The sequence below is a fragment of the Canis lupus genome, chromosome 1, assembly GCF_011100685.1.
Source record: "Canis lupus familiaris isolate Mischka breed German Shepherd chromosome 1, alternate assembly UU_Cfam_GSD_1.0, whole genome shotgun sequence".
NCBI lineage: Eukaryota > Metazoa > Chordata > Mammalia > Carnivora > Canidae > Canis > Canis lupus.
This window is the reverse complement of record NC_049222.1, coordinates 19,300,302-19,314,658: the sequence shown is the minus strand read 5'-3', so window position 1 is coordinate 19,314,658 and position 14,357 is coordinate 19,300,302. Positions and strand designations below refer to the sequence as shown.

At 34.1% G+C, this 14,357-nt stretch overlaps 1 protein-coding gene across 3 annotated transcripts in view; it reads right to left on the bottom strand.

Moving 5' to 3' along the window:
* Positions 1–4,633: 4,633 nt before the first annotated feature.
* TXNL1 (thioredoxin like 1) overlaps positions 4,634–14,357 on the bottom strand; it is a 32,729-nt gene continuing 23,005 nt past the window's right edge. For 2 of the 3 annotated variants that reach the window (XM_038525937.1, XM_038525939.1), the window contains 4 exons: positions 13,387–13,559; positions 11,271–11,375; positions 6,244–6,286; positions 4,634–4,869 (listed from right to left, as the gene is read on the bottom strand). In XM_038525937.1, the coding sequence (XP_038381865.1) occupies positions 6,248–6,286; positions 11,271–11,375; positions 13,387–13,559 (317 nt within the window). In that variant the 3' untranslated portion in view covers positions 4,634–4,869; positions 6,244–6,247. The remainder of the gene's footprint in view (positions 4,870–6,243; positions 6,287–11,270; positions 11,376–13,386; positions 13,560–14,357) is intronic. The other variant, XM_038525938.1, reaches the window with a different exon arrangement.

Genomic DNA, 14,357 nt, shown 5'->3' with positions numbered 1-14,357 from the left:
AGCCTTTAATGACAACTTCAAAGCAGTGTTTCATATTCTTATGGAATGTTGCCATCATCTCCACGCCTTGCTAATTGTCATGTAAAACTGTGTTCAATGGTAGACTATGAAGCTTCTAAATTTCTTTGCCAGAAGGGTTTCAGAATCATTCTGTCTGCTGACGCCCCCTTCAACCATAGGATTATTAATATAATCAATGATTCTAATAATTAAGCGCTACAAAATTGTTTCCACAACTTAATGGGTTGACAATTGGATATGTCTACTAATTTCAATATTTCTACACATGATGATGACTACTCTCTTTTTAACATTCACGATACCAATCCTCCTGTTTTCCCTTCTAACCATTCCTGGTGAACATTCTTTTTAGGCTCGTCTTCTAATTCCTTGGTATTTATTCATATTCCCTAGCATTTGTTCCTTAGTTTCCTTCTTCCCCTTTACATTCCCTCTAGAGACTCCCATTCATGTATCTATTTTTATTTTCATCACCTAAATGACTCCTAGTTCCCTATGGCTAGCCCTAGGCTCTAAAACCAGATTCCTGCCTATGTACCTATGACACATCCCCACCAGAAAGCCAAAAAAGCGTTTCAGATATACCGCTCAAGACAAAACCATACTCATTGTCCCCTCTGGACTTGCTGCTTTTCCTTGGAACCAAGATTTCTACATCCAATTGTAAAAGTGACACACTTGTGAGTCAGTGTGGGCTCTTCTACTACTTTCCCCCTCCCAAAAACTAAGAATAGTCTGATCTCTTTCACGTGGCAATAGCAGCTTCCAGTCAGTGTCTACTTGCTCTTCCAGCTCCAGCTCCAGCTCCTTCACCTCCCTAAGAAACCCTCTATTTGTCATTCTATGAACACAACATGCACTTTTCCTTTACTACTGCTAAGTTATCTTCCTCACCTTCCTAAACTGCAAATTCTACATCTCTTAGGCCTTAAGTATCTCTCTTCTCGGAACCTGACAATTTGTTCAATATTGATGATAGAGTTATAAGCAACTTTGGTTTGGTAGTAGGGGAAAATCCTTGCATTACTCCTCATAAACTAGTAAAGCAAATAAAACTACAAATAATTATGGTACTGTTTGCTAAGTGCCAGGATGAAACAACCACAGGCGCTACGGCAGCAAGAGGCATACAATCATTGTGTGTTAGCATTACTGGTTTTGCTTGGACTGAGACGGGTAGGTAAGTAGGAATTTGTCAGGTAGACCAGTTAGGTCAGAGGAAGGCCTTAGATACCAAGGTACATTCTGAGAACTGCTAGTGCTGACAGTGAAGGAGTAAGGTAGAGGCCTGGAGGGAATGGCATTATGAAGACCTCAGAAAGGCAAGATGACTAGCAGCCATATGGAGGGCACGTTATAGAGGCGAGGTCAGAAGGAAGGAGACAGTTTGGAGGCTACTGCATTATGTCCGGCAGAAACCGTAGCCTTTTAAAACAGCAGTGAGATGGGACTAAGGGTACAGGAGAAGCACCCTTCTTGCAGATACAAAGTAACACATTTAACCTTCATTAAACCTAAAAGGTAATGTTTCTATTTTTACACAAGTGGACTCAAACTCCTAGTATGTTACGTGCTCAAGATAACACAGCTTACAAGCAGGAAGAGCAGATTCAAACTTCAAAGATCATGCTCAAGTAACATAATGTGCCAATATCTCAAATGCATGTCCAAGTATAAATCAACAAATCATGTTTTCACAACTAATTCTGGTCTGTTCGACTTACCAGAATTAATTCCTAAATAAACTTTTTTTTCCCATCTATAAGCCTCGCAAGTGTAGAGGAAGGAGAAAGACCTTAGCAGGTTTAGGGTTATAGATGGTAAGCTTTTAATAGTATTCTAGGCTCTCTGTAATTTTAGTAGTATATCCAAATTCCAAAGTTACTTTATGGACAAATTTGGTTACATTCTCCCAAGTAATAATTTTGCATGGGCCACAAAGTCTAAAAGTAATCTTACTAGCCTGTAAAATCTCCACTCTGCCAGCTAATAGTGCTGGGCATGTAAAAAAAGTATTGATCTAAAAATAAAGTATGTTTTAAATGACATCACTATTCTTAAGCAATATAGGCTTCATTGGGAAATAAACATTATTTTAAATTTCATTTGCCTGTTCATTTTAACATGCTATATGTTAAAAAACAGACGTGTTTGGAAAACTTTTAAACATGCAGAATAATACATCTAATAATGGTGTTAAGCTAAGAGAACATAATGCAATGTTCCTTCAAGGTTTCCCTTCAGTGATCAGTGAATGGATTTCTTATTCTAAGTTACTTTTCTTTCAAAGAAAATTATCTAAGGTTAGAAAAGACCAATTCCATGTATATCACACAAAACCCAATCTACCAATTTGAAGTATCTGAATATTAATACAAGCAACATGGAAGCCCCAAAGTTCTTTTGTTCTCTAATGTATGACAAAGGAGATGGTTTAAGTTGCCTAACTCAATTCCAGTGCTTTCTTACTTCAGAATTAAAGATTTATTGTAGACATTAAGAGGGGCACAGGAAGATCTGAACTATTTAGGTGTAAAAGCCCTCCACCCTCAACATTAAGTATATGTTTTTTTCATTGAATTAATAGCAGCCATTCATAAAACGCTGGGGCCAAGTGTGCAATACCTGCACTGCCCTGCAAAAGCTGCAAAAAAATACAATATACATCTCCAAGTGGCACACAGGTTTCAACTCACATGTCAACTCCAATAGATGATGTAGCTACCTCCATTATGAGACTGGGGGATAATTTGGCCAAAATAGATCATAAACGTCTGCCATGGGCAAAAGAGCATGTGTTACCCTTGACCTCAGCCTTCTCTTGCAAAGCTCTGTACTCAAATACTCTTGTTTCTACTATGGGTTATTTCATTATTGTTTCAAATCAGATAATGCATCCTGATGTGAAATATGACAAAATATGTAAATTGAGGGAAAAGTTTTGTGGGGTGCTTTTTTTTTTCCCTGCTATGTCTGACAAAACAAATAACATAGTATTAGTTTTCTAGAAAACACTATCTCAGGAATGGTTTTGGTTAAAATAACTGGGTGTTTTCAAATGTTCTTTTTTATTCACCTGGAAAATTCAGCATACATATATATATATTCCGTGTGTGTGTGTGTGTGTGTGTGTGTGTGTGTGTGTGTATACCTACACACACATACACTGTTTTAGGAGAAAACAGCATTTCAGCTTGGTGATTTAAGTAATATCAACTATGTATGTTTATTTGTAAAATTTCCCATAGTGAAACATGTTATAGTTACCTATAAACATTCACTTTCACTATTTACAATTTTGAGTAATCATGGAATGTTTGTATAATGCAACCAGTTGTTATAGAAAAGTCACATAAACAATATAAATCTGATACCCAATCCTTTATACATACGAAATTACTTTCACTTGGTTTTCAAACTGTCAAGTATAAATAGGATAAGGTCAGCAATACTTAAGATGAGGCACTTTAACAATTACCCAAAAAGGTTAAGTGTACAAAAGTGTAAAACAAAACTCTTGATATTAATCATACCCCTAACTTCAGACGTGATTAATCTGAGATGGTCTATATTAAGGAATGTTATGAACTCTTATTTCTTGCCCTTCCCCCTCCATTTGACCCAAGGCAAGTAACTATGAAATACATAAGTATATAGACATCATCACAGGCTAGTTAATGTGCTCACATAGAAAGGAACTAAACACCATGTATTGACACTAAGGGTTTTAGAAAGTGACTATTTTAACACAAATACTTCTGCATAATTTTTTCCCATAAACATGTACAAATGTATTGGTCTCCCAAAGGCAAAAATGCTATCTCAACCATATTCCTAGACAAAAATGCCCTCAAAGGTGTTAAGTGAATCAAAACTAATAGTCTGTGTACTCTTTTCAAACACTGAATTTCTAATATTCAGAGAAATTAAAATTAAATTTTAAAAATAGAAAAATGAAAAAATTAAATTTACCAATACTTTCTAGATTACTTTTAATATTTAAAAAACTAATAATGAATATTTTGTTTTGCTAGCCTTTTGTGAAATACCTTTCATCATATAATTTGGCCAATTCATTTTTAACCTTAAATCATGTTCTCTGTAATATTAACGTTGCATCTTTTGGTAGTTAATAAATACTTGATTAAAAAATGTTAATTACTATTGCTGCATTAATTCACAATACTGTCTTTTCCCCCATGGTCAGATTTCAACAGTAAAGAAAACAGCAGACTCAATTTTTTAAAGGTCATCCAGAAGGAATTAAAATCTGTGGTTCCATTAACAGTTTTAAGTGAGAACAGTTAAATTCTCATTAAACTTGTTTATTTCTGGTAGATTATAATTTGAGTAATTTCTATAGCCCAGATACCCAAATGTTTAATAAACATATGGGTTAGCACTCATCTTAACATACTTAGCTGTTCCAAGTCCATTTCTGTGTGTGTATAGAGCACACACGCACTTCTTAATTCCCTAAAACAGTCTTGCTCCCCTAAAGAGAAAAACTGGCTTTTAATATGCTACCAGACACATAAGTCTCTTCTAAAATCAGAAGTGGGCCAATTTTCAAATAAATGAAGAAGAGAAAATAGTTATTAGAATGACAAAATTTAAGCTTGGCAAAAGTAGTGACTTTTATTTACAACTGCATGTATCAAGATTACAATAAAAACACTAGTGATACCATCCGAACAAAAGCAATGATTTATTGGTAATGGCAATGAATGGAATATTGACAGTCTCTGATGAGAATCAAGCAATTATCCAGGAGCTGTAGATCTGATTGCATTATGGTCTTCCAGTGTCTTTTGTACCTTAGTGGCTTTCTCCTTTTTTGCCAACTACCTAGAAAAACAAAAATAACTTTACATGTACATCTTATTTATTTAGAAATATGTGTTACTTTCAAAATAATATTATTAATTGGTAATCATCTTTAAAGCCTGGCATTAATTTTTATCCCCCCCCCCCTTTTTTTTGGGCATGCAGTATATATTTTCACTGTTGAAACTAACTGTGACCTTCCCTTTCCTCCCAGCCTCAAGGAATTAAAAATAAAACACATGCAGGCTATTTTTGGTTTCCCACACTGTTTAAAGGAAAAGTAATGCAATTTTTCAAAACAAGGTTGACAGTTTAGAGAAGTTAATAAAAGGATGATGCTATATGAGTGAAATATATTTGGCAAACTATTTTTAGGCAATTAGAAATCAAATGTCGATCACAAAATACCCTAGAATTAAAAGAGAATGCTAAACTTATGTCTAAATGCCCAAGATGACAGGTTTCTAGACTTTTCTCTCAATATGCAGATATGTAATGAAAAGAGATTAAAAATGACTAATTTTGCGTATTTTCTTTTTTAAAAAAACATAAAGAATAAATCTTGTTTCTGTCAACGATTAGAAATATTCTCCATTGGAGGGCTTTAAAAATGTCCTACTTGGTATAAACGTGGCAGCATAAAAATGTAAGAATACACTTGGTTTCTACCAACAGTGCTAGAAAACAAATCCTCTGTAGGAAGGTTCTACAACTATGTTTTAAGCAAATAATTTACTAAAACCTGACGTTTATCATTAGACAATATATTCTCACAGCAGAAATACCTCTAAAGAAATCTACCTGCAAGCTATAGAATATATATTTGTATACAAAAAGACTTCTATGTACATTTGTAAATGTAACTTTCATATTTTAACAGATTCTGTTCCAAATGGTAGTCTGAATCAAACAAAACTCATAAAGGTCTTCAGTACATGTCGGGTCTAAAACAGAACATGGCCGGGTCAACATCATTCATGAGAGAAGATTATAAAAACCCTTCCACTTAATTCCCAATCACATGTCAGGCATGCTGTTTTCCCAACCTTGAGGAAAACCAGTTTCATTACTTTAAAAGATCTCCTCTCTACTCTACAGAAACTATGTGTTAGAAAGCCCCAAAAGCCAGAAAGTTGCTAAAGAGATAGTTTCATAAAAATATACAAATAAGAGTAAAATATTCAGGGCTTAAGAGCCTTCTTAAGAAAGAAGGGGAGGCAGTAGTATTTGTATCACTAATGAATTTAAGCAGATACAGATTGAAAGCATTATTGATCATTATTATCACTTGGGAACACACAAAACACAGAGCTATTAGATAAAGCAAAAAACAAAAACTAATATTAAAAATTAAAATTTTAGCAGATGTGATACAGAAGACACAAGTCTGCATACTGTTTCACAGGTTGATAACTCTCAACTTTCCAATGTGTACTCTCTGTAAAAAAGAAGAAATTCAGCATTCCAATATGGATGTTCTCATCCCAAACATTTTAAAGAAACTATTTTATTCATTTTTAAGTGTTTATATTACACCTCAAACAATAGTCTAGGTACATCAAAATTAGGTGTCAAAAATATTTATTCAGTAAAGAGTCCATTGATCTTCCATGTTAAGAGTTTAACCCAACCTAACATTCAGTCCGTCTTTCAATGCCTTGAGCTCACTTGGGTAGGCAAAGCAGAGGACGTGCCCATAATTAATCAGCAAAAAGACTTTGGGGTGGGCACCTGGGTGGCTCAGTTGGTTAAGCATCTGCCTTCGGTTCAGGTCATGATCTCAGGGTTCTGGGATGGAGTCCTGCATCAGGCTCCCAGCTCAGCAGGGAGTCTGCTTCTCCCTCCACCCCTCCCCCCTGCTCGTACACACTCTTTCGTGCTCTCAAATAAATAAAATCTTAAAAAAAAAAAAAAAAGACTCTGGGGCTGCAGTTCCATTGAGAAAAGAAAATCCATGTCTCTTAACTGCGGCCTAATCAATATACCATACTAGTTCTAGTATAAAAGACGTTGATGAAATTGTTCATATATGATTTCCAAAATGATTCTGTAATTCCCAAAAAATAAAATTTAAACTTTAGATTGGATTAAAACATCCAACTAGTTAAGTCTAAAAGCATTTACAACAACATTTTATTGCAATATGATTTCTCAAAATATAGTACCAAAAATGAAACATGAGATAGGAGAAAGTGAGAAAATAAAAGTCAGGGAGCAACATGGTCTGATAATGAAATTAAAGCACCTAGTTGCAAGCCCAAAATAAAAAGCAAACCAAAACAAAATGCCAACCGAGACACACAGCTAGAATAAGATCTGAAGAAAGAGATGGTTGAGGAAATCTAGGTAACAAGGCTGATCCAGATGATAGAAGCTGGAGACATCTTGCACCAACAATGGCGAGAACATGGGAAGGGTGAGAGCAGACAGGTGCTAGATGAGCAGAGAAGCAAGGAGGGGAGTAGAGTGAGATAAGGTCAATCTTTATATTACTTCATTTTAAAAAATCTTCTGTTTTTAGTTCATTTGAGTTGCATTAAAAAAGCTGAAAAATAAACAGACAGAAATGTTACAAAAATAGCTGATACGGTGAATGGCCAGTTTAGAAAAGTCTGTTTTTATTACAGTGATGAAAATCTGCTCTGCTTTTCACATGCACCTCATTCCCCAAGAAGCAAGAGCCTCTTCAATTTGGCTCATATGTGTATACTTGTAGGTTATTACTTTTTTATTAAAATAAAGCAATCCATATAAAGAGCACATTTTAGCAAAGAAAATATCGACTTCCAATTAAGATGGCAAGCTTTTCATGCTGCAACACAAAGACTCCATTTACAACAACAAAGAGCCTAAATGTATATTATAATCTGTGCACAACACCTATAATAGGCAAGAACAGACAAGTGGGAGGTGTGTTCTGGTCTACGAGGTCTTAAAAGTATAACCTTTAAAGTTAGAATAGCATGCACGGAGGTCTAAGATTTCTATCCACATCCAAGGTTCATTAGCATTACCTTAGCTTCTGTCATCTTAGTGACATAAGGAGAAGATCAATGATACTCTGAAAACTAAAATTATCTAGAAACAACTCACACAATATAAAAATGTGAACTGAAAATGCAAAACAATTCTATTTTATCATTCTTTAAACCATTTTTTACAGCTTTCTTCATTACACAACGAGGTATCAAAGCATTCCCCTCTGAGCTGATAAAATACATGCCAAATCTATTTTGAAATTTTAAATTCTAATTCCTTTGAAATTCAGACTGATTAAATAAAGTCTGCACCTTCCCATTTCATGCCTATGGAAAATTCCTATTTTCCCTTCTACCTGGAGTGCCCACTGCTATCTTTTCCTTCACTGCTATCCATTTCGACTCCCAAAGTTTAGTTCAAGACCCTCCCCAAAACATTCTCGTCCTCTCCCAGCCATTTTTGGGAAGAATTAAGTATCTATTGCTGGGCTAGGAAAGCATGAAAATACCCTCTAGAGGAAGAGACTTTAACTAAACTTTGATCAACTTTCCATATGTTTATATATTATCTTTTAAGAATATAAACTTGCTATACAAAGGGATTATACATCTAGCATAATACTACAGAGACAACAAGTACCACACCATGTAACTATTATTTCCTTTTTTAGAAACCAAATTCATTTATAATTTTTAATAAGCGACTCTATCTATACAAAATCTAAACTGGCCAATTTCAGTTAAACATAAAAAATTTTTTATTGCAATTTGCCTACACTGATGTTGTTGACTTAGCTGAATGCAAAAAGCACTGAAGTATTAGGGGTTTTTTTGTTTTTAGCTTACTTTTGAGGAACAATTCAATCAATGAATGACATAAGTCTCATTAAAAAGAAATTAAATGTAAATTAAAAAGAAATGCAATGTAATATTAACATACATAAAATCTCTGAAACCCCCCCCCCAAAAAAAATCATTGAACCCATTCAAATTTATCAAACATTAAAAGCAAGGGACTAGCACCAAGAAAGGAGTCCATGATAGTATTAAATTATTCCCAAAGCGCTTCTCAGTGTGGTCTAGGCCAGGGGTCCTTGAGGTCCTTTCTGGGAGTATTCAAAACTCTTTTCATAATAATGCTAAATTGCTATTTCTTAACTCTCACTATCTCACAGGTGTTCAATGGAGTTTTCCAGAGGCTACATGATCTGTGATAGCAAATTTGACTGAATGTAGAAGCAGGCATGAGAATGAGAGGGTTCTATTAAGTTAGAGAGCATAACAATTTGTAAAGCAAAAACAATGCTCTTCTTGATAAATTGGTCTTGATGTGGGGGAAATATGTATTTTAATTTAAAAATATTATCTATGTTAACATATAATGAGTTTATTATTTATAAATAATTTGAAATTTTTCGGTTTCAATTTCTTAAAGGGTAAATATTAAATAAATATACCCTACATTAACAAAATCTCTTTTTTGCCCTCAATAATATTAAATAGTGTAAAAGGGTCCTAAAACTAAAAAGTTTGAGAACTATTGCTCTATAGCAGTGTTAACTAAAATTTAAAAAGTATTTAGTTAAATGATACATAGCCAATGTACTAAACAAACACAAATATTCCCAAGCAAGAAAAGTCTAACATCTCTGCTAACCTAAAGATAGTCCAGGAAAGGTAGTTTGGTAAGTAAAAGAGAGAGAAACTAGGCCAGAAGGCATAGGAAAGGGAGGATGTTAAAACCAAAAAGGTGGAGACAGATTCTTCGATGGATGATCATTAATGCATATTAGAAAAGCTGACTGAATGGCAGGCTGGTAAGAAAATGGCCAAGATGGAGCAGTGGTCATAGAGAAAAATGGAAACCAAATAGCACGAGCAGAGGTGAGAAGCAGGGAACCTGAGCTGAAATTAATGAATGGTATAGAGCTTAGAGTAGATCCTATGAAGGAATTCAGCTAAAAACAAACTATGCAAGGCAGTTGAAGCCAAATCCAATGACATTTAATTCAAACAGGTAATATAACAAAGCAGGCAGCCCAAACTTCTTTGGTGCTCACACAGTTGCCCGGTACAGCATATCCCATTACATAAAAATGTAGATGTTTAATCTCTGTTTCTTCTGACCTGTCATTATACATGTCAGATATTTGACAAAACAAATCTAAATACGTAATTGTCCTACAGTTCCCAAAAGTTAAGAATGAGACAGGAAGTCACTGTAGTTCAAAAATGAGCAGTTAAAATACCTATAGTCAAGGTTATCAATTCTGCTAAAAGCCAGCATACAATTTTATAAGCTCATCCACGGTTATGCAATTTTATGAATTTTTTTGTAACTGAATTATAATGAGATCTGTAGATACTACCAAAAAGAATAAAGAGTTTTCAGGATGCTCCATGGCTTCAGTTTCCTACCAAGCAGGGGTCTAACTGTTCAGCTGGGTGCCTCTTCCTCCAGACCCTAAGGAAACTTTCTCCCAAATAATCATCTCCAGTTTTAGACTGACTGCCAAAGGCAGCCATCAGAAACACAGCCACACCTACATTCCCCGTGCTGCTGCATGTTTAACCTGGGTACAGCAACTGGGTTCTGCATGGGGGAAGCTCCTGCTAACATTTCCATGATCTGTGGTTGCACTACTTTACAAGTCTCCCTAAGGAACTGTGACCAAGGAGCAGCTGTTCCATGAAGGTACAAAATGTCCTCATTTCTAAGGTTCTCTTTGATCTTATAAATTCTCTGCAACCCTTAGGACTGTGTCTACAAAACAAAACAAAAACGTACATATACATACATATACATAATCCACCTGTTCACTGAAAATGTGCAACGTGGTCCTTAAGCACACAGACATGGTTTAAAGGCATCTCAGTGCAGTAAAACTGAACCCATTCATTTTGATTTAAAATTATTCGTGTGATTTTAAATGTTTTCCTTGGAAACCATCAAAATCTTAATATCAGCAAAATTCTTAAAATTCATTAATAGTAATGATTTTAACTTATTCCTATTTTGACATTATTCCTAACTGCTTTCTATAACCAAACAATTATTTAGTTAAATTACTTTCCTTTTATCTATCTTTCACTTCACTATAGGCAAGGATTTTTTTTTTTTTTAATTGAAGTACAACTGACATACAATGTTATATTAGTTCCAGTTGTACAACATAGTGATTCAACAATTCTGGGCATTATACTGTGCTCACCAAGTAAATATTTTTACCCTGTTATTTGGATACCATTTATTAATAGACACTGTACCAGTACTTATTTTTATTAGAAACTGTCTTTCGTTGGACATCTAAAAATATTATTAGGAGAACTATTGCCCTAGTTGAACCTAAAATTTCATGACATGGTATGATTTTGATTTTTAAGAAATTATTTCTTTAAAATTATATTTTTACTTTCCCTAAATACCATTTAAAACAAACTTACTCGTTTGAAGTCATTCATATTGGTTGCCTGGACTGGAGTACCAATAAAAGTAAAATATGAAATTCTTGTTGTTTCTTCTTCACCTTGATTGGACTGAACAAATATCTATACCCCCCCCCCCATCAAAAGAAAAAAAAAAAAGAAAGAAAGAATTTTTACATTAATGATTGTTCTTTTTTTCATAAACTGATTTTGTTAGATTATTAATAAAAATGTCTTCCATTCTTTGTAAGGATTAACCCAAACTACATTTAGTCTACCACTGCTATAGGACTATTAATTCCACTGTGGGCCCTGCTGTCTTCACATTCTCCAGGATGTCATGGCAAGACACCCACCAACACAAGTTCAGGATAATTCAGTGTGAGGGTGTGGAGGGGTCACAACTAAATTCCTTACAAAGAATGCTGAACAAGTATGAAATTCATTACAGTGGGCAGACCACTGCTGAAATTTTATTATAATTGGTTTTTGACAGAAGAAAGCCTCTGCACTTCTTTGTTTCTGATAATCATTCATTCATTCAATTTCCTAAAATACTAAAAGAAAAAATAGTATTGGAAATCAGCTCCTAAAACTATATCATAGCCGGCATATTTCTTTAAGCTTGACTCTATACTTTCTAGGTAGAAACTCTGCTCACATGTTAGTAGACAACAGCTTACTTACAGATCCTTTTTCAATATACTGGATTTTTTATATGCTTTAAAAAACAACAATGCAATACTCTAGATGCTGTTAATTTAAGAATACTGCCTCTCTTGATTTAGAAGACATACTTCTTTTTGTTCTCTGATTGCATTAAATCAGTTTTTGGTGTTTTTATAGGTAAGCACAGATTCACCTCAAACTAAGCTTACTAAAATTTCCGAGTCTGTAATAGGTAGAACCAGTCCTCCATTTATTTGTAATGCTCTTTGAAAATTAACACAAGTTTATATTTACAGCTTTTAAAATTCATCTACTTACTTTGATTAGACTTTCTGATCAAAACTGTCATTTTGATTTCAATTTTATCACCAAAAAACTGATAATCATACTTCCTGTGACTAGGTCACGGACTAAAATAAAATAGTTTGAGATAGGACACAGTACACATAGACTTGGGCCTATCTCAAGATAACCATGTACAGTGATTCTCAGTGATGGAGATTATATCAAGATGTTTGGGTTGAAAGGGCTTTTTTTCCCCATAAATGCCTTCCTTCCATCACTAAATATATCAACTGGCATCAATTGAGGATAAGGTACAAACAAAAGTCAGGAAAATATCTGATAACCAATATCTAGTTTAATCTAACCATTTTCATCCATTTCATTTGGGTAGAATATTTCAAATACTGAAATCTCAATTATAATCCTTCATCTTCCTACTAAATATATCCTGTGAAATTACAGTGAAAATCTCCTAAAGTAAACACATAGCACCCTCTAATTTACAAAAACCAGAATCATTTCATTAGTTTGGAAGGACTGTTCTCAAGGTCTCTGTGCTCGTTCTCACATTTTTTCTAGGTGTTCCACTATCTCCTATGCCCTCCTCTGAAGGACTGGAATGGGAGGGATGGAAGGGAGGAGGTGGTGGTTTGGAGAGCATATGCTGGGTTTCATTACTAAAACTCACAAAAGCAATTAATAACTGCTAAGAAGCAGCTGACTTCTTAATGCAAATTAAGATAATGTAAACGTATTCTTTTAAAAAGTCATTTTTATTGAGCTCATAACCACTACACTATTAAAAACTGTACATTCTAGAAAAATAAATTGGATTTTACAATTATCACTCATCACCCGGTATGAAGGATAATCTACAAATACCTTCAGTTTAAGTATAAAGAATGTTCTAGATTAAATTGTTCATAGAAACTGCCTAATATGTATAAAGTAAGTAAACTGACAAATTCACAAATTTTTCAAAAAATCAACCTATCCTTCCTCTTTAGGGCATATCAATTAAAAAAAAGAAAATTTAATTAGTTAATTATATACTTTTACTCATTTCAAATCAAGTGGACAAAAACCTACTGTAAAGGACCATTTAGAATCACCTAGGATACTGAAGATAATAGCATGAACTGTCACCCAGAAGCGCATTAAATATAGTTAAAATACTCACAGTTACACTGTTAACATTCTGAAACTTAACATAACGAAGTGGGACAATGCCATCTTCTTTAATATCATCCTCTGTTAGTTCCAGAGCTTGAGTTGGTTCACTTCTTTCCGCTTCTTCAAAATCCATAGATCGGGGCAGATTGATAAAAATTTTTACATATTTAGGACCCTGACCTATAAAATGGTAGAATAAAATTAAATGTTAAACCAAACTTGCAATACTTTCCTTCCTTCACCATTACATTCACACTATACAACCAGACACACATCCAAACATATGCACATATCTACTTAAATCTTTAGCAACTTTAAGAAATTCTGAGTATTTTCATAGCCATTCTTTTTTTTTATAGACATTTTTTAAATGCCTGCTAGTAGTATATACTAAGTCCTAGGAATACTACATTGAAACACATATGTACATATGCATACAAATATACGAACACAGACTCCTTGTCCTCAGCTATAAAAAATATACTATGATACTTGTAATACTACTAGCGAGGAGGTAGAGAGGAGGTAGAGGGAAGGTGGAAATATAGTCTGACAATGTATGCAGGTTAACAAAAAGTTTCATAAAAGAAATTAACATTTGCGCTGGGTCTTGCAGTTGGCAACAACTGTCTATTTGTTATTTAGGAGAAAAGCGGTACCAGTGACAACATTTAGCTAAAAGGAAATTAACTATACAATTGCCAAATTTCATCTTAGGGATTAAGATATGTTAAGTGGTTAGATCACATTTAGAGAATGCCTTAGTCACTTTAACTTCAGGGTACAATCCAAAACCCGTATTTTGTGGCTGATTAAGGAATCTTGAGATATCCATATTGCTTACTCATCTCTAAAGCAACTGCTTTTACAAATACTTTGTATTTTCAGACTAAAGATACAATTTATTAATGAGAAACATTTATAAAAATTTAAAATAACAAATGAGAAGGGAATGCTATCTGGTAAATAGGATGTTTG